The following is a 21,867-nucleotide window of genomic DNA, read 5'->3' on the forward strand; positions in this document are numbered from 1 at the left end:
TAATCAAAGGCGAATTTACTCCCGATTCATATGTAAATCACGGGGTTATGACCATACTGACTTAAATGCTTAAAATGCTGAATTCGTCCAGAAAGGGTTAACTTCTTGATCGCCGATGCAAAATTTTCACTGTGCGCGCCAGCTGATTATATTTTCGTAATAAATTACATTTTTTTCAGAATGATTTTTCGCGCAAATTGTACTGTCATACCAGATAATGTATTTATTTATTTAGTGACTACCATGAGTAGTTTCCCCAGAATAGCTCGTTATATTCAGAGAAATAATTTTTTAATAATATTCTGGTAAACAAAAGGTGAAAGGTACACCCTAATGCACTAAGGGGCAAGACGAATTAAATCAAGATGAATCAAACAGCAAAATTATACACACATTTTATTAAAAATAAAAATAAGTAACATTTTAACATCAATAAAATTGAAAATGACTAATGGTAACAAATTGACCTATTACTGCCCTTGGAATATAAGCATATTTATAATATTTGGTGGGAGGATAGAATGCGTATGCTATTATGTAGATGCCACAGACCATTGACCACAGAATATTTATTAATTGTAAATACTAAATGTGTTTAGATGCTAACTTCCAGTGGCGGCTTGATCACTTCTTCAATGGTAGGGACTGGGTTTTTTTTTGATACTCACTACTTGTAGAATATACAAAATTTCTCCAACAACAATGTTCACGGACAAGTCATGCACCTAATCAGCCATCTAAATACAAATTAGTTTAAAAAATCTCTAGTAATATATCAATTTATAATAAAAATAAGAACATACCTTGCAACATATCATCAACTTTAATTTGAATATGCGCGATTCCCGCCTGAATGTAGCAAACGGTCTAATTCTTGCAAGGGGATTTTAAAGTCTGTCGCGGTGCAGACGTCAGTGCGTCCATAGGGACTAATCTTATTTCTAGCTTCAAAAAATCTGAAATAATTTTTATATTATATTCCTGTAAATTTTAATTGCTTTTATATTTAACCCTCAGACCTCTGACATATTGACCGTTGTATTTCTTGAAGAAGCTGGTGTCAGAAAGTTGGAGAATTTGTGTGTTTTTCCGCTTCTCAATAAAATCTAAATTAATAGGATATTTCTGAACGTATTCGAACAACTGTTTTTGAAAGGTGATGAAATACACTTTCAAAATCTGTAAATAGTGTAAAATAAAGTCGCTATCTGCGTGTGTCTGTTTGTGCGCATAGTTCTTCTAAACTACGCAACAGATTTTGATAGGGTTTCCCTATCATATAGAGAATTTCTTCCGGAAGGTTTATATATATAATACATGCATTTTACTATATTCATTTCTCTACTTTCTATATTCTCTATAGAAAGTAGAGAAAATTCGATGTCTTGTTGCTTACATTGCTAAGGCTAGCTTAACCTAATGAGTTACATCAAAATAATATACACGTTTTTTCGACTAAACACTAAACTAAAATTACTGATAACAAAAAAAAAACATTTTAATAATCGAATGTATTCTAAACATTATAGCCTTTTCAAATAAAAATAATTAATAAAAAAAAATCACAAATTTTCATAAATTTTTATCAAATTCCGGTCGGAACCTTTGGTTTGATAGAGGTGTACATTTTAATTATTCTCCTGTCTTCTAAATTCTAGATTTGAATATAAAGATTGGTTTTTTCTCTTTTCAATACCGTTTAGTTTGTATTTTTAACTATGACGGTAAGGAAGACAACGATTTCTATGAGTTGTTCAAAAAAGCGAACAAATTAACTCTACGGGTACTTGCTGTTTGTTCCCAAAACCGAACAAATTAGCCGGAGGAGTTAAAGAATGAATTAATTTTGATAAAGACAAAGTTTCAACTATTTTTCTCTTTAAGTAAGTTTGGGGAATATCTGTTGCCGATAGAACCCATCGTACGAAGAACTGTTACTGCTAACTTCCATTCCTTTGCTGTACTTCCATCCCATTTTTCAATGTGGATATTCTTTAGTTGTTTATTTTGTGATCTTTCATTAACAACCAGTCTACAATAAATACATACATCAATTTTATTACGCCATTAAAAGTATCAGGTACGTTAAAAGTGGGAGCGTAAGATTATCAACTTGGTCAGTTTTTGCCTCAATTGTAGAATTTGTTATGACTGCAGCTATGCATACAACTGTAATCCGCACGCTGGATTCAATAAAACCTGAAAAACAATCAACTTCGTGAGTAAGGAATCAAAGTCATGTGTTTATAAGATAATATCCAATAACAATAATAATTATTCTCAAAACAAATCGTTTTGAAAGTACATAATTGTAAAAGTTTACAATTCATAAGTGCATCTGTTAAAGTTTGTGGTCATTATATAGGGGCTATACAGATTGCTTTTTCTAACTTTATATATTTATTATTAGAATGCAGAAAAATTTATGATGCATAGCATAATTTAAAAAAAATTTAGTCAGGAATCAAACTTAAGATCACCATTGAGGTGCCAAAGCCCTTTCCGCTACGCTATGACTATTATCCACCCACTAGTTTTTGGCAGCAAATATTTACCTTATTTTATTTATATTACAGAAACAAAACAGTACAGAGGTAACAATGGAAGTGATACAATCTTACACATTATTAAATATTTCATAGTGGGTACCAATAATGTTATAAAAACTCACCGAAATAACTTAGACAATAAAGCGTGATGAATTGGGCAACCACATTTGCTACAGTTCCTTCTATCGATTTGCATGATCCTAGAAAAACAGGATTGTCTTTAATGCGGTCAACAGAATAAAAAACAATTTAGAAAACAAAACGCAGCGAAATGTAAGTATTTGTGTGGCAAACATCTAAGTTTTAACAAGCAAACTAACCAATAGCTTCATCCAAGTGAAGTGAAACAACACAAAACTGCGCTATACAAATGCTATGTTATTATTATTATATATCCAGATAGTTAACACAACGCACAGCATACATTCTCAACCAGCAAATAAATAATTAAGCCCTCAAAGAGCAAAATTCACTGCTGCATGAAATCAATTGTGACTATAATAATATATTTTTGGACCGTTCCAATTTCTTATTGCTTGATATGTACTTGTTTGCACTTGTCTAGACACTTTATTGCACGCCTCTGGGAGTCAGGACGAGTCTAATGCCTACATAGGTATAGGTAATTATTATGAAAGTATTTAACTGTTCATTTTACCTGTCCACATTGTCTTTCCGTAATGACTGCCATAGTAACTAGCGCACGTGTCTCCAATCCCGACAGACAGAATTCCACTAATGGCAGTCAGCAGAGATGCAGAGGAACAGGAATTAGGTCTCAGCGCGAGGGGACAGGCCATCCCTATGAGCAGGTACAGGGGAGTCAGAGAGAGGCCTCCCGCGTCCTAAAAAAGGTAGTAAACACTTACAATGCTGGCCTTTTCCATGCAATTTATCCATCACGCAGTATGTTTCGACACAATGTATGTGTTTTATTGAAACTTCATGGCTCACATACGTGACATCCATGTACGTAGTTAGCCGCCGATGGATCACATATGCGACAGCCACATAGAGCTAAAATGTTTTGTAGGGACTGTAAAATACGTACTGGCACATTTTATCAAAGGCTTTTTTAATAAACGGATTTTTTAAATTGACGGTAGACTGATGAAAGACGTGAACTCTCTCGGATTAATTTTTTAGGTTGAACCTGATCAATCGTTCTGTGAATAATTCCTACTCAATGTACTACCAAAATATTCGTGGCCTAAACACAAAACTGAACACCATTCGCTGTAACGTCAGTGTGTGTCAATATGACTTTATATTTTTTACTGAAACATGGCTCTCCGATAATATCTCATCTGCTGAGTTGGGATTTTTTGACTATAACATTTTTCGTAGTGACCGTTCTACTTCTTCTGCGAAATTTAAAGGTGGTGGAGTGATGATATGTGTAGACAAGAAATACCATTGCTATATTCTAGAGTCATCTAACAATGTGTCTGATCAATTGTTTCTATGTGTTCTATTAGGTAACAAAAAACTTGTACTCGGTTGTGTTTACATTCCTCCATCCTCTTCGATAGAAGTCTATAAGTCACATACTGCTTTAACTGAACATGTTTCTAGAAACGCTGATTCCTTATTTATTTGTGGCGATTATAATTTACCTAAAATATTGTGGCTGAACGACAACCAAGGTGTCAAAACTCCTACTAGTAATCTTTCCCCACAAGCTACTGAAATTGTAAATTTTTTTGCCTACTTGAATCTGTTTCAAATAAATCCAGTCACTAACTATCTAGGTTCTTGCCTAGATTTAATTTTTTCTAGCATACCAAATATCATAGTAAGTGAAGCTGATGTCTCTTTGTTACCTATAGATAAATATCATCCACCTCTCTCTATTAACATCACTAATTTCTTCCAATTAGATTCTTTGAAACCAAGTGCCTCTTATCACTACAAATATCTTAATGGTGACTACTCTAATATGAACAAATTTCTTTCCCAGATTAATTGGTCAGTACTATTTTTAAAATCTGATATTAATGACGCTGTATTTAAATTTAATGAATGCGTCTCACGCGCTATAGATTTGTTTGTTCCTAAGGGATGTTACTATCAACCCAAGTTTCCAAATTGGTTTAGCTCAAAACTCAAACAGTTAATAATTGAAAAAAAGAAAACTCATAAGCTATTTAAAGACACTGGCAACTTAAACTTGTATCGAAAATTTTCTCATTTAAGGGAACTGTCCAAAATCGAATCAGCCAAATGCTATAAATCTTATGTAGAAGTTACTGAGTCAAAATTACTGTAAAACCCTAAACAATTTTGGCAATTTGTTGCGCAAAAGCGTACTGATAATGATCTTCCTTCTAGTATGCACTATAATGAAACTCATGCTACTAACGGTCTTGACATCGCCAACCTTTTTGCTAAACACTTCTCCTCTGTATATTCTGGTGCCTCATGCAACATCCCTCCACTCAACTATGACTACAACATTGACTTGAATGATTGCCAAATCTCACTTGTAGAGGTTTACCAATCTTTAAGTAAACTTTCTAACAAAAAAAGTACCGGACCTGATGGCATTCCAGAAATCTTGCTAAAAGAATGTAAATATTCATTATCTAACCCAATTTGTATGTTGTACAACTTATCACTCTCATCTGGAACATTTGCTGATTCATGGAAAATTTCATATATTCGACCCATTTTTAAGTCCGGGAACAAGTCAAACATTGAAAATTACAGACCAATATCAATTATATCTTGTATTCCAAAAATATTTGAGTCGATAATTACAAAGAAAATCACTCCTATATTCAAAAATGTTCTGATTGATGAACAGCATGGATTTAGATCGGCGAAATCTACAACAACTAATTTATTGTCCTTTACAAATACCATTGTTAAAGCCTTGGAAGACAACACTCAGGTTGACGTACTCTATACTGATTTCTCCAAAGCCTTTGATAAAGTAAATCACTCGATTCTCATGGCCAAACTTTATGCTATAGGCATTAGAAACCCGTTGTTATCATTCTTTCGCTCTTACTTGAGCGATAGAAAACAAAGGGTTAAAATAAACAACTTTGAATCCTTTAACATTGACGTAACGTCCGGCGTTCCCCAAGGAGCTCATTTGGCCCCGCTTCTCTTCAACCTTTTTATTAACGATATCACCAAAGTTTTTTCTCATACACGCTTCTGGCTTTTTGCGGATGATAATAAGATTCTTCAGATAATTAAATCCTACCTTGACTGCTTACATTTTCAACGTGATATTGACTCGTTTAATAATTGGTGCAAAATAAACTGCATGGAACTTAATGTTGATAAATGTAAAATTTTGTCCTTTTATAGAACCAAAAAACCTATTCAGTTTGATTATAAATTAAACAATGTTTGTTTATCTACTGTAACATCTATCAAGGATCTTGGGGTCACTCTAGACTGCAAACTTTCTTTCCGTGAGCACATTAACAACATTGTTAACAAATCACTTAAACTACTTGGCTTCGTTCATAGAATAACCTCTGACTTTAAACATATAAGTACCCTTAAAACTCTTTACTGCTCGTTAGTTCGCCCTCACCTTGAATACGCTAGTGTTATTTGGTCTCCTTTCTATGCTGTCCACATCTGTCACATAGAATCCGTACAACATCGCTTCCTACGAGGAATCGCTTGGAGGTTGGGTCTTGAAAGAGGAGAGTACTCATATGATGAAGTTGAACAAACTTTAAACATTTCTTCTTTGGAGAAACGTAGAAGGGACACTGATCTGATTTGCATATTTAAGATTATCAATGGTATTACAGACTCACCTGCTTTGTTGCAACTTATCCAATTCAACATCCCTTCCCGTAGACTCCGAAATAATGAATTGCTGTTCGTCAATCAACATTCTACCAATTATGGATACCATTCTCCTTTGTCCAGAATGTCGAGACTTGTCAACTCACTGTCAAGTCAAAGCATTGAATTTTGTGGTATATGCCTAAATGACTTTCGACAGTCAATACGCAATGTCTAATTTCTAATGCCCTTTGAACCATCTTCATGCTTTGACTTATTATTATCTCCCATTCTTACTTTTATATTATTATTGTCATTGTTATTGTCTTCGCTCCACATTTATATATGCTCTCCTTTCACTGTCATCTCTGTTTATAAAACTTATTCGTGTAATTAATATGTTGTTAATGGACTATTTGTCCGTAAATAAATAAATAAATAAATAAAACATCTATTCACAAAGTAAGTAATCTTGATATGTAAATGCTTTTCAAAACACGTAATTGTTTTTACTTAAAACAGCACTAAGACATGTGTAAGCTCGGCCATCGATTTTATCAAGATGGATGTGGAAACTATCGCAGCCGCAGAAATTTATTTGTACAGCATGTTTAATTATTACCTAAATGTGCACGAAAGAGAGTGACCACAAAAAATGGCGAAGAAGAAGATGGTTGAAGCTGACTATGATGGATAAGGCAAACGTGTTGGCAACGGTCAAGATAATTTGAAGGGTGAACGAAAAATCAACACTAATTGGTTGGTCATCGAAAAGGACGATATGCGCCAAGTGGTTCTGAATACGTTGCCGAAAAGTGTACTGGCAGCTTTAAGGATATCTCGATAACTAAGTTGTATAGTTAACCGAAAGAATCTGATTATTTACAGGCTTTTAGTATTGCCTGGTGGTTGTTGATATATTTTAAACCTACCTTTTCATCTGCGAATAAATCAAAACCTTCATTTAGGAATACGGAAACCCTTCCTATTCTCAGTTTCCTCAATGTCTGAAACAGAAATTAACATAAATCAAGTTAATATTGCAATTTAATTCACAACCACAATTTTATTTTTTTCTAAAAAATAAAGACAAACATTCCCTGATTATAAATAACCCGAAAATATTCGAAATTCTACTGCTACCATCATTATAATGGTTCGCACACACTACGACACTGAGTGTATACACCGGGTATTTGAGTGCGTACACCGCTGTCCACTCTAGCGGTAAAGTGTAAGTGTAAGGACACAAGTAGTCTTTTTAACTATTGCATCCTTCAATTATGTGGAAAATACATAATTGGAGGATGCATTTAAATAATGAATTACGGAAAAAAATAAACGTGGACAAGGTGGAGATGATAATATTTGCAAATTTTTTGCACTACGGTTTAAAGCCAATGAATTCACCTAGATTTCACTGTTTGTACCATATTTTTAGGTTCTATAAATTTGGAACATTACGACAAGCGTTTGCTCAAAACGTTTTTGCAAACTTGCCTTAATATAGGAACTAATAAAATTAAATGAGTTTATATTGTCTATCAACTTCTTAGTTCAGATAGAAGCTGATTTTTTTAAAATTTTTTAATTTTTTTTTTTTAAAAGAAAGACAAACATTCCCGGGTTACGAATAACCTGACAATATTTGAAAATCTCCTACTACCACCACAGTAAGCGGAAAATGTTGCTTGAGTTGTGATGGAGGACTTAGCCAGACGAGGAATTGAACACACTACGCCTGAGTGGGACCCAAGCGCGATGATTAAGCCCAATGTTTCTCTCCTTTTTTAATCTAGTCCATGATCCAAATATTTCTATTTTTACCTCGACGTTGTTTAATAAGAAGTGCAACTGCGACAACTGACTCGATGTCTATCCATAATTGACTTTACAACAGTAAGTATGCGAGCGTACTGAAGAAACTCTCGATACAAATGCAGTGATAATGTAACTCTAGACACTCGGATATGGTTGGCGTGTGGATCTCGTACACTAGAAACACTTAAATCAAACAATAATGGATGTTATTGCACTAACAGTATAAGAAGCTCATCATCTTTCTTGATAAAAACTTCGAAACAATCTATTTTCTTTAAATAATTACAAATAAAACCTATAAATCGACTGCAACGTGTACCAACCAAGCTCTGATGCTACCTTTGGGCGTTAGTGACACCGTGTTACTGACGCTGTGTCAGTAACACTGTGTTCAATATTCTCCCATACATTTGTATAGTGCATAACACTATCTCTCTATCGCGGAGACACTGACGCAGCGTGTCTGATGCTACGCTGATGTTCGCTGTTCACGGAAAAGTGGAAAAAGTTGCTTGTGCAATGATGGAAGACTTAGTTAGCAAAGGAATTGAACTCATGACGCCTGCATATATTTGTCAACTCAGCTACTAACGGGTCATTACCGTTTTGCTTTAATATTACTTACAACGTATTACATGTTTATTTAGTTTGTAATGATTTAAATACCTCCAAAGCAATGAGGACTGCTAATGCTAAGCCAGATGCCAAGTAAATGAGATTGCATTCATAAATGTAGCCAGTCAAGTAGACTATTGTGGCGAGAATGTGGAATGTTTTGCGATGGGAAGTAGTTGCTCTGGCTCCGGCAAAAATTTGGCCGGTTACAGCGATGCCTCCAAAGGTTGATGCAATCGCCCAGTAAATTACCATCCATACCTGAAATACAAAATATTAGAATGAAAAAAAATAGACCACATATTACTCTAAAACAGTCAATATAGTTTCACAATATCTATTGAATAATGAATAATATTCATTGTTGGTTAGTGCAAAAGGTGCGGTAGCTATCTTCTCAGACTTCAGAATAGACAATTGGCTATTTACAATAGAATAATAAATTATATACTAATATGTATACACTTTCTGAAGTGTTTGCACAAGTTAGAACTAGCTTCACTTATCCCTTCTGCACTGACACTCAGGGGCGGACCTAAGCCAAACGGCGCCTTGTGCTAGAAAAACTTCAAGGACGCTTTGTTAGATGTTGTTTAGGGCCCTGCCGACACACAGGAGACATCCCAAAACTGTGCCCAGCAGTAGACGGTTGATATATGTCGCATGAAAACTGTGCCCAGCAGTAGACGGTTGATATATGTCGCATGAAAACTGTGCCCAGCAGTAGACGGTTGATATATGTCGCATGAAAACTGTGCCCAGCAGTAGACGGTTGATATATGTCGCATGAAAACTGTGCCCAGCAGTAGACGGTTGATATATGTCGCATGAAAACTGTGCCCAGCAGTAGACGGTTGATATATGTCGCATGAAAACTGTGCCCAGCAGTAGACGGTTGATATATGTCGCATGAAAACTGTGCCCAGCAGTAGACGGTTGATATATGTCGCATGAAAACTGATTGTTTTTATGATGTACTTGACAGCTCGGCTGTTACAACATTGGTCTTTTAAGACCCAGGTTGACTTCTTCCATCCGAACAGCATCCTCAAAGATGATCTATACCATATCCTAAAGGAGAAACACTGCGGCTTCCTGTACGGAGTTTATATAAAAGATGTGTTAATTAGTTAAAATAGCAGGCTTGAAAATCGGGAGAGTTTTTTCTACCATGCCAAAGAAGAGAAGACATAAAATATTATCTCCGCTGTGATTCACTTTTAACGTAATCTACACGACTTTGCATGTGTGATCAATCGGCTGTCTGCCTATCCTCTCTTACTCGCATACAAATATAAATAATATTAAAATTTATAAAATTATTGCAAGAAATCAATCAAAGCTTTGAAAAATATGCAAGTATTAACCAATATTAACCAATAATTGCAGCGCGCGCTGCACCGACCGCACTACTATAAGGTGTCAAAGGCAGGAACTAAGTATGCAAACAATACATAAGCCATATTTAAATTTTGTTCATTCAAGGGACGACTCATTTGTATTAGTGTCTAAAAGGCGCAGCCTTTCGGTACAAATACGCTCCCACAGCCAGCAAATGCAGGGAACAACTTTAATAATTAATTAAGGATCACATTATGTTGGCTTTTTTTCGTGCAATTGTGCTGTCGAAAAAATATTGAATATTTATTATACAATATGCATGTATTAAGCGGTTATTTGGATATCTGATGGGGCTTGGGTAGTCCCAATCAACATTGAAAGAATATTTATTATACAATATGCATGTATTAAGCGGTTATTTGGATATCTGATGGGGCTTGGGTAGTCCCAACCAACATTGAAAGAATATTTCCTTTCTTGCCATATTTCACTATGACTGTCAGTAAATTTCATGTATGTAAATGGCACTTGATTAATAAAATGCAATCAAGTGGCCCATTGAGTCATTATGTGATCCGTGAAGTCACAGATAGATTTAGCATTATAAAGGTTTAGACGTTTCCTGAGCGATATCAAGATTCTAAATCTTACCTTATTGGAGTCATCGAGGACAAACGTTAACATCCATACTAGTGAGCTTCTTCTAAGCAGTACATGAAGAATGCCTATCATCACAGTCAAGTGACCACCTACTGTAAGGACGAACTTGCCTAAATCCATCCTATCTCGCATCCATATGTTCATCACTATCAGAAGAGTGGTTAGGAGTCCAACCTGGAAATAAATGGAATATTTAAGGCGATGCGTAATCTATGTTGACTTTGGCCGAGTGACCGGAAGCATCCAGGAAGCGAGGAGCAGACCGAGGTGGATAGACTGCGTGGAGGAGGATTGGTGCACGACAGGAGGCAAACGGCTAAGGTCCGCAGCCAGTGGAGTGATGATGATGATGTTTGAGAAAGAATGGTGTAACAACCCTGTTTGTGCAAATCTGTGCTTGATTTTGACCTTTTGGTTTTTTGATTAGCGTGAGTGTAAGAGATCTCTATGTTTGTTTAAAAGGACACAGATGACATTAATTGTACTGAATTGGACAATATCACTTCATCCATTATTGATGCAATAATCGACTGACTGATTGAGCATTAAGATCGATCCTACACCCTCAACAATCCAACAATACAGCGAGTGATCTAATATTCACATTATTGCGAACGGTTCGTTTGCTACATTGCTATAGATGATTATCTATACAATTTGCAAATTCCCAATTTTTCTCTCTCATGGCAATTTACAAGTGGATTTCTCTTTATAAAACAGAGTCTTAACAGCCTCTAAGGAAAGCCTCCAATCCTACTGTTTCCTCATCTCAAAGGCTGCAGTGTTTACCTCATAGATAAAAGAAACAATGGGAGTTATGGTATGGAGGTGTACCGATTGCTGCAGAGGTACAACCAAACTGCACAGACTATCAAAGCGGTATAGCCAATGAAAGTTATGCATTTGATATATAGGTAGAAACAAAGATGGGCGCTTTGGAAAAAACATCTTGGGCGTAGATGCAATTTGCAGTAGTATGAGTGAAAGATGTTGGTAACACTTTCGTGCTAGCAGTTTCATACCAATGGTTTATGGCGCATCTCCCTTGTTTCTATTATTTATGGTTTTTTTTTTTTTTTTTTTCTTATTATTTCTGGCTTTCACCCTTCAAGGGTGTTCTTGGCCATCATTTAAAATTATTGAGAAATGAAAGGTGAATTTAAATATTAATTTTATTTAAATAGGCAAATTTCAAAATTATAATGAAAATTGGAGTCGAGTTCAGACTTAGAAGAGATGAGATGTTGAATGGAGGGGAGGCAATTTTAGATAAGGCTTGATAGAAGAGAGGATATTTGTTTAGAGAGGGACAACCAAAAAATATGTGATCTAAAGTTCCCACTTCTAGACCACAGAATGTACAATCTGGGAAGTCAACAACGTGAATTTTAAAAAGATGGGAAGGAACGGAACAATGTCCGATTCTCATTCGAATGAGTGAAGAAATTTCTTTTTTGGAAAAATGAGGGAATTGCTGAAACCACGGTTTTGATGGAATAGTCCTTTGTATTGAGGCATAGCAGGCTCCCTTGGATTGACTAGCAATGTGCCAATACTCCGACCAAACATTGCGGGATCTATCTTTGATGATGGAAAAAATGTCAGATAGGGGAATGTGGTTTACGAGGGTAACAACAGGGTTGGACGCTCCTTGTTTTGCCAAGGCATCCGCAATATCATTACCCATGATACCAACATGTCCAGGAATCCAAATCAGAGTTACAGTTTTACCAGAGCTTTGAATGGAGGCTATCATCTCTCGAATAAGGCATACAAAGTGATCATCAGGATGAAGAAGAGGACTGGATTTAAGTTTTTGGAGGGAACTGAGAGAGTCAGAGAGAACGAGGGAATGTTCAAAATTATTTTTGATTATATATTTGAGAGATTCTATTATTGCAATGCACTCGGCTGAAAATATTGAAAATTGATTTGAAATTGAATGAAATATTCTGTCATTAGAATTATTGTGGTAAACGTTAATACCTATACCACAGTTAGGAGAGTCGGGAGATTTGGATCCATCAGTAAATAAAAGAGAAAAGCTGGGCCATTTAGATGAAATAATGTCATTGAACATATTATTGACAGTTCGGGCCGGGAGATTGGAATGACTTTTAAGGATTCCGATCCCTTCTATTATTATTGGGGATAGGGTGACGTGACTATATTTTAATTTGTATAAGGGAAGTAGATCATTTTGGATGATGTGAAGCTCTGAGAGAGACTTAAAATTTTTACAGATGTCAGGAAGAGGTTTAGTTGAAGCTCTGATTGTAGATGAATGGGTTGAGTCAATGAACAACGAGACGCTGGGGATAACCTGATGACATTTAGAATTTAAACATTTAAGAACAAATTTGTCAGCAAATAGTTGACGCCTTAAATAAAGAGGAGGATCAGAACATTCTACTTGAAGGGAATTGATGGGTGACAATTGCATCGCTCCAGTTATAATTCGCAAAGATTTAGATTGAATTTTGTCTAATTTATCAAGTACATTTTTTGAGGCAGTACTAAAAAGTGGGCAGGCATAGTTTAGATGGCTTCGAATAAGTGCGTTGTAAAGCAACTTAATGCAAGTAGGGTGAGCACCCCACCAAACGCCAGATAATGATCTGATGATATTTAAATTTTTTTCGCATTTAGTAACTAAATTATTAATATGGGAAGACCATTTAAGTTTCCTATCAAATGTTACTCCCAAAAATTTTACTTCAGAAGCATTGGAGATTGGAGAATTTTTAAATAAAATTTGAACGGGGGGGTTTTTATGGCGGTTTGAGAAGGTGACACACTGAGTCTTTTGGATTGAAAGTTCAAGACAATTTAACGTGAGCCATGTGCAAAGGGCATTCATGGCTTCGTTAAGATATTTGACGGCGAGAGGGATGATTTTGGATGATAAGAAGAAAGCTATGTCATCTGTGAACTCAATAACTTTTACTTGTGGGGGAATAGTGACATGCATATCATATGTGTATATATTTACAGTAAGGGGGACAATACATCGCCTTGTGGTAAACCCTTCCAAATAGACCTACTTTGAGGAAAAATATCTGGAAGTTCAATGAAAATTTTTCTATCTAGAAATAGATTAATAATAGATTGGACAAACATGGGGGGAAGGCCAAGGCCTAGAAGTTTTTTTTCAAGATTGGGATGGAAACATTGTCAAAGGCGCCTTCTATATCTATAAAGACGGCAAGACAAACTTCCTATTTAGAAATTGATAAATTAATATCAGTACTGATGATGGCAAGGTTATCTTGAGTGGATTTTTTATTCCTAAATCCAAATTGAGATGGAGAGAGAAGCTGTTTACTCTCGACAAAAAATTCTAATCGGTTTTTAATTAATTTTTCATAAAGTTTACTGAGGGTGGATGAAAGAGCAATTGGCCTGTAGTTGGATCCAGAATTTGGTGATTTGTTTGTTTTTAAAATAGGGATGATTATTTGACAACTCCAGTCATCAGGCATTATACCAGTCTGGAAGATTTTATTTAAGATGCTTAAGAAGTGGTTTAGAACATTCTCATTACTATTTTTGATTATGCTGTAAGGTATACCATCTCTGCCTGGAGATGAGTCCTTGACTGTTGATAAACAATTTTTTAGCTCAATTAAGGTGAACGGAGAGTCTAGCCAATGATTAGACATAGGAGTATTATAGATGGGCGTTATTTCATCTAAGTTAGGTACAGAAGGGGGGGCAATTTTGTCCAAAAATTCATCGATCCATTTAGAATGAGACGCTCGAGGAGATGGTGACTGAAGGAGGATCTAAATCTTCGGATCATAGACCAAACTTCCGAAATTGGAGTGTTCGGAGATACTGAACTGCAGAAGTTGTACCACCCAGATCTTTTTTTTGACCTCAATACCCTTTTGGCATTGGATTCAGCGTTTTTGTATATAAGAATAGGAAAGAGATTTAGCTTTCCGAATTCTTACTACTTTGGAACATTCCTCATCCCACCAGGGAGTTGGAGGGAGTTTTTTTGAGAGATTTAGTTTTAGGGGGAGGATTTGATTTATTTATTGCAGTTATGAGCATTGATTTGAAGTTATTATAATCATCTTTGACGGAAAATATATCGGTGGCGGGTGAATTTAATAGGAACTTGTCCATATGAGAGTTAAATTCATCCCATTTGGTGTGTTTCGTTTTAATTTTTGTCGAAATATGAGACTTGTCTGATTGGAAAGAAGTTTGATAAGTAATGGTGATCGGGAAATGATCACTGGAGCAAGGGTCGGGGGACACCACCCACGAGGAGAGAGAAGCCAGACTAGTAGAACATATCGATAGATCCACTGCACTGGGGTTTGTGCTGGGGCGTGAGATCCTAGTAGGAGATCCGTCATTCAAAAGGAAAAGGTTGGATTGATCTAGGAAATCCATCACACTTCGACCATCTCGGTCGGAGAAAGCAGAACCCCAGGCATTAAAATCGCCTAATATAAAGAAAGGAGGGCTTAGTTGACTTACAATTTGCAACCAAGTTTGTTTATTGAAGTGGGCTGTTGGGGGAAGATAGACTGAAATAAAGGATGTGTCCTTTATTTTAGCTGCAACCATTTGGAAGTCAGCATTGGGGGGTTTGATATTATTTATTGGGGAAAATGATATGGATTTTTTAATAAAAAGGGCAGCACCGCCGCCCGAACCTTTCGGGCGGTCGTCGCGGAGACAGGAATACCCTGCCACATTAAAGTGGGTGGATGGAGTAAACCAAGTCTCCGAGATAGCAGCCAAAGAAATAATGTTGGAATTTAATAGGTTAAGGAGGTCAGATTTGTTAGAAATAGCACTTCGGCTATTCCACTGAAGTATTCTGACATCCTGAAGAGTCATTTTGAATAAATGATTTTAATGTGGAAATAATAGTAGCAGCGTTGGACGGTAGATTAGTTTGAGAAGAAATAAGGTCAATTAGAAGCAGAGGCGGTTCCTTGGTACGTGCATTTGTGCATTGCACTGCTTGTCTTCAATCTCCACATAACAAATTACAACGACATCTGTGCCCCAGTGATCCATGTAAGAAATTCGTAATTCCCGTCAGGTCATTATTTGAGCTATCTTCTAGTAAAAAAATCCCGCCCAAGAGCAAGCGGTCGTGCATACCCCGATATGCACAGAACCAACTTTTACCATACTACTAAAACAGCGTCGGGCAGTATCGAGACAGCCCGAAGTAGCCGAAACGGTGACATGAGCGAGACAGATTACACTCTTAACGTCAAATTACGTGTTAGAGCAGTGCAGATACATAACCCATCCATGCATTATCGAAGTGCTTTGACGGCGAGTGAATTTTGCATCACTTTGATCATGCGTAATCCAATGCGTTTGGAATGGATTCGCTTAGAAATACTAATGTTCAATGTTAACGCAACAACATTAACACATTGGAACTCGTTCGCGGTGAAATCAAACGGTTTCGCTATATTTTCAACAATGAATTGAGAGTCCTTTATTTTCGAGATAATTTTGTATTATTTAATCAGTTATTTTACAAATATAACTTAGAAGATAGAATGAATTGCAGTAGGTGTTCCCATTCATTAATTTGCTCCACCTAAATTACAGACTAGGTATATTTTAAAAGTGAAATGCACTGCTGATAATTACAGTCACGGGCCGCTTCTGATTAGAAGCATAATAAGAGTTTGGATAAATGAAGAATTGTCTTGGGAGAGTTTTTCAGAAAGTTTAAGAGAGTTCATTGAGGACGGATTATAATTATTTGCACACCCATTTGTGGCATTTGAAAGAGGTGAACCATTGGGATTTAAGAGCAGTGAGTTGTGTTGTTGCTGATCGTATCCAGGAGCCGGTTTAGAGATAGCGTTTTTGTATGTGAATTTAGTTGAACGAGAAGAAGTTGTTGTAGTGTAGGGAAGAGGGTTGGATGAGGAGTTCCTGGATAAAGCCTCAGCAAATGATTTTTTGACAGGCGGGAATAGTTAAGAAGCCTGCAGAAAAGACAAGTTCTGAGAGGCCATAGAAATTTTAATATTTTTTTGGCGAGATTGTTCTGGGCAAGATGTGTTGATAGCTGTATGTGAGCCTGAGCAGTTAAAACATTTAGGTGAGGAGGAAGAAGGACATTGGTCAGCTGCGTGGTTTTCTCCACATTTAAAACATCTGGGTTGAGATCTGCATGCAGCTTTGGTATGACCAAAACGGCAGCAATTGAAACATTGAGTGGTGGGATAAGTATACATTTCAACTGGTAATGAGTTGAAGAATAAATATATATGGGAGGGAAGAGATTGACCTTCAAAGGTGATAACGACAGATTGGGAGGGCTTCCAAGAAATTATACCCTCAGAGGAGTCCTTGTAATTTAGCCTCCTGGCTTTTATGGGATTGCCAATGTGTTGGGGGGTTGAAAGTGAAGACAGAATTTCTTCGATGGACAGATCGGTCGAGATACCTCTGACCAGGCCCATGCGAGTGACATTGAAAGTAGGGATATATGCCTTAAACTTTGAATTAGATGAAATGAAGATATTTTTGATGAAACTGTTGGCAGCTGACCCTGAGAGGAATTCGACGGAGATTCGGAAGCGACCCTCGGCTTTTACACCTCCAGGCTTGATTGAAAGATTCTTGCTATTTGATAGGAATTTGCCAAATTCAAGAGGGTGGATGGTTTTTCCTTGCTCAGTTTTTTGGGCGTATACTATGAATGGGCCACGGGAATGAAGAGAATAAAAGTTTGTTGGAGGAAGTTGAGAAAGTGCTGGTGGGGACTGTGAAGTCGAAGGCGAGTCAAGTTTTATCGGGGAAGAAGGAGTAAATTTCCTTTTTTTGGTAGAAGTCAAAATGACAGAATCACTGTCAGAAATTTCTACATTTTCCCCGTCTGGGGGGTCCGGAGAGGGATCTGGGGGCTTTGTAGGGGATCCAGGAGGGAAATCTTCCTCCATTATTCACAACAGTAAACAACTACAATAATAGTATGAAAAATGACAGAAGTAAAAAAGTTTATAAATATCTGGAAATCAGCAGCGAAAAGTGACTCCTGGAAGATCAGAAGGGAGAAGAAACCTCAAGGCACAACACACTACACTTTTTTTTGGCCAGAAAACAAAATAGAATGGAAAAAAAATAATTTTAGATAGAGCAAAACAAAACAACTGATGACAGCCAAATGTTATTGTTGCAAATTCATTATCTATGGTTGCATATGTTTATAACACTTCTTCGTCCTGCAGGTTTATTAAAGAGAACCCTTTTTGATGGTCGTTTTCCTTCCATTCATGCCAAAATAATGACAATGCGTGGATATCTATATACATAAATAAAAATAATGACAATGCGTGGATATCTATATACATAAATAAAAATAATGACAATGCGTGGATATCTATATACATAAATAAAAATAATGACAATGCGTGGATATCTATATACATAAATAAAAATAATGACAATGCGTGGATATCTATATACATAAATAAAAATAATGACAATGCGTGGATATCTATATACATAAATAAAAATAATGACAATGCGTGGATATCTATATACATAAATAAAAATAATGACAATGCGTGGATATCTATATACATAAATAAAAATAATGCCAATGCGTGGATATCTATATACATAAATAAAAATGTTCATTTGTTCAAAATCTTAAATCTCCAAAAGTTCTTCACCGATTGCTTTGAAATTTTGACACAACTTTGCATTTGAATAAGGATGTGTTTTTGTATATCTATATTATATTAATGTCACCTGTGACAGGTAAAAACATACTTTTTTTAAATAGCGCCATCTGCTGGACAAACATACTTTTTTTTAAAAACAGCGCCAAAAGCAACATGCGCTATTGTTCCTCTGTCTGCACAGAGGAACAATAGCGCATGTTGCTTTAAAAACAGCGCCAAAAGCAACATGCGCCATTGTTCCTCTGTCTGCACAGACAGACTGAGGAACAGCAAATAAATAATATAATTAATATATCAATAGTTTACCTGTAAAATTAAAGTAATGACATCATATTTATCGGTAGGTGTGAGTTTCCAAGATGTATGGATATTGAGTAGCGCACTGTACACGAATAAGACAATAGATTGCACCACCAGAAGTGCCTCCCCGATGGTGAAACTGAGGGAACAATTCCTCAACACGAACGACAGGGTGTGCTTGAAGCCAAGTGAAATAGTAACTCCAGTTAAAATAGAAAACAACAGACCTGAAAATAATTATTATGAACTTGATTAACTTTTCCAAATAAGTTATTTGACAAAATATTATAGAATTAAAATAAGTTCATCAAAATATAGTGTAACAAATATTGTTGAAGGTAAACCATCACTGTGTATTTCATCCTGGAATGCCATTGGATGGTGATCGATATTTGCACTTGGTTCAATAGTCGAAGACTGGCTTTGGATATTTTTAGTGACCAGATCTCAATAGGCAGGTACCTACTTCCCATCCCAACCTTGCTTTTTTCACGCCTCTTCCTCATCCTACTTTCATTAGCCTCACAACATTTCCCAAATGGGATTGCTATATTATTCACATGTTATTGTTTCAAAAGGCCACTTACCTCTTTGCAGTAGACTCCAATCTAACAGTGATACGAGTATTGCTGGTATAAGCCAGCCAGCCCAATTCTTTAAGTGACCTTTAGCTATATTATTTGGGAACACTGAAACTAGTATGGATGCCAAACAGAGTCCTAAAGAACAGACAGCTGTTAAAATAAACGTATCGGAGGTTGGTAATCTAAGAACCGTCGTGCAAAGACATGCTGGTAATAGAAGACAGACCCACAATCCACTGCTTGCATTTGGTCTGAAAAGTAAAAAAAAGAATTAATCTAAAAGAGAAACACATGAAAAGGGACTGGTTGAATGTGTTATATTTTATTTCTAACGATAGATTTGGGTGTGTTAATAGGTAGAGTATAATATTTACATAATTTAATTACCTTGTTTTAATACCTAATGCTTCTAAATGCGATTTTAAATCGCTATTTATCCAATTATATACCGAAAACAGAGCCATTTTATAACTTATAATTTGTATAGGAATGTAATGGATGACTCAGTTAATCCAGAGAGCTGATTAGAGATTTCTCTTTGAACTTTGGCTTCGACATTCGATCTGTATTCAGAAAGATCGGTAAACAAACATAAAATGAACAAAATATTTGACAGTTAAAATGACATAAATATTTCTATGTAGTTTCCAGTAGAGGTGAAGCGTATATACTAGAGCAGATGTTTGGAACATATATGTCAAAGATACTTTCGCACTTTAGTATTTTTTCAGTATCATTTGGCAAAAATATATGTTTACATATAATGTTTTTTAAAACGTAATACGTAAAATTTAGTTTATTTTCAACAACGAGGGTATTTTTTTATTAGCTCCACACAGGAGACCCCGAGGAAAATAATACGTGGACTAATTAGTATTATTTCACAATTTATTAATTGGAAATATTATATACTACGTTTGCGAAACGTTCCAGAGTTGAAGATACTCTCAGTATCTCTCTGTTGTAAGACCACCATTCAGAATTTAAACGTTGCTTGAAATTAGATCTGAATAGCCAGGTACTTCTCCACCTTCTCCCCCTTCTCACCGCCTTCAGCCTTACAAGATACCATGATTGCGGATTCCACTGTCTCACAGTTTCTAGACTCAGTTATGATACATGGAGCAGTCGGGACTCTTGGGCGGTATTTACATAAAACATTAACAAACCTTCCAAATTCATATTTTTCCTATCACCACTTATTGACCTATTCTTAAATATTTGTCCCGCCAGGCTCCAGCACACGTCTCGTCGCAGTATTTGGTACGGGCGATGTACACGCTAGCCCTTTAAATATTAGGAAACCAAATTCATATGATGTTTGTGACCAAATTTGTTCTCATAATAATTAACGGGCCAGGTAGGTAAGTAGGTACAAGTGCGAAATACTGTGGAACAGGTAGTTAGAATAAGTATTGAATCTTACTTGTACTAGTTGTTCTAAGTATCAAGACGAGCTAGTACGACCACCTCTAGTTTCCAGCTGTCAAATCAAAATTTATTGTCTATGGTTTTCAGTGGATCGATAATATAATTTAGCTCGATGTATTTCCCAGTACCTACCTACTGAAGATCCACAATTATGTAAAAAATGAATGCCACTATAATAATAATAAAGAAATCGTGTTTAAATCAAAAATGACTAAAAGTTTTCTGGTCTCCCGAAAACGGACAAAATCTATAGACATTACTCGTGACGTCACCAGTCTCGAACCTTTTTTTTTCAACCAGCGCTGTATTTTGTATGGCAGTCGAGAGGTTTTTTATTCTTATGATTATTTTATTATTAAAATTGAATAACATTAAGTAAAATGGTAGTATCTCGTCACAATGCTATCGTATTGAACCAAAATGCAAAAATGCACCCATGACCGCACCAGATAAACAATTTACCTTTATTAAAAACCTGCATTAAAACGTTTTCGTCGGTTCAAAAGTGAATGTAGACCAGAGTTGAAAATGCATATGTTTTAAAATACCCACAAGAGATGTTCGAATCCCCCCATAAGTTCCTTTACCTCCAAAAGGAAACAAAAATCTATTGAAATTAGAATGTATTTTTAATTACCTTCCCATTTTCGGATTTTCTATTTCGTTCAGACTTTTAAAATAGACTTTTTTGAAAATTTGCTGCGCACGGAAACGAAATATAGTGCGTTCTAACAATTAAATATTTTTTTCGATACGGCTCACAGTGGCTTAAATTTGAGCGCTGGCGCGACATTGACCCCAGATCGGCATGTTCCCGAAATGAATTTTTTTTTACCAATGTGTTCTCAATTAATCACTGACATTAAAAAAACCATTGAAAATAACATCCGAAGCTTACTTACTCGGCACAGAACTGAAATGTTCAAGCGCGCAACTATATTGCTGTATTTTAAAAAATCACTTAAGATATTCTTTAAGATACGTGGTTTATTTAAATAACTGAAAAATTTTTTTTTTTCATAAATTATAACTGTTGCCTTGGTTCAAAGTTTACCTTTTTTTTCCAATTTTTTGCCTTTAATGGAGTAGTAATAAAAATCTTCACGAGTCTTCACGCTAATT

The 21,867-nt window shown here is 35.9% G+C and overlaps 1 protein-coding gene across 1 annotated transcript; it reads right to left on the reverse strand.

Moving 5' to 3' along the window:
• Positions 1 to 394: 394 nt before the first annotated feature.
• Positions 395 to 19,922, reverse strand: Dolk (Dolichol kinase). The gene is made up of 9 exons (XM_089641627.1): positions 19,702 to 19,922; positions 19,318 to 19,565; positions 18,737 to 18,957; positions 10,734 to 10,916; positions 8,793 to 9,002; positions 7,238 to 7,312; positions 3,208 to 3,394; positions 2,672 to 2,749; positions 395 to 2,199 (listed from the first exon to the last, which is right to left on the reverse strand). Exons 1-9 carry the CDS (start codon positions 19,776 to 19,778, stop codon positions 2,060 to 2,062), a joined length of 1,419 nt encoding a protein of 472 aa, XP_089497753.1. The 5' UTR covers positions 19,779 to 19,922; the 3' UTR covers positions 395 to 2,059.
• Between the last annotated feature and the right edge of the window lie 1,945 nt (positions 19,923 to 21,867).

This window comes from Hesperophylax consimilis, chromosome 2 (genome assembly GCF_061612785.1).
Source record: "Hesperophylax consimilis isolate HC1 chromosome 2, BYU_Hcon_1.0, whole genome shotgun sequence".
Taxonomy (NCBI): domain Eukaryota; kingdom Metazoa; phylum Arthropoda; class Insecta; order Trichoptera; family Limnephilidae; genus Hesperophylax; species Hesperophylax consimilis.

Bases quoted from the DNA above. Each gene is read 5' to 3' on its own strand.
- Dolk (XM_089641627.1), bottom strand. From the start codon at position 19,778: ATGGCTCTGTTTTCGGTATATAATTGGATAAATAGCGATTTAAAATCG. The intron at 9,003-10,733 runs GTAAGATTTAGA...TTTGTATTTCAG, and splicing joins TCCTCGATGACTCCAATAAG to GTATGGATGGTAATTTACTG. The intron at 7,313-8,792 runs GTATTTAAATCA...TTTCTGTTTCAG, and splicing joins CAGTCCTCATTGCTTTGGAG to ACATTGAGGAAACTGAGAAT.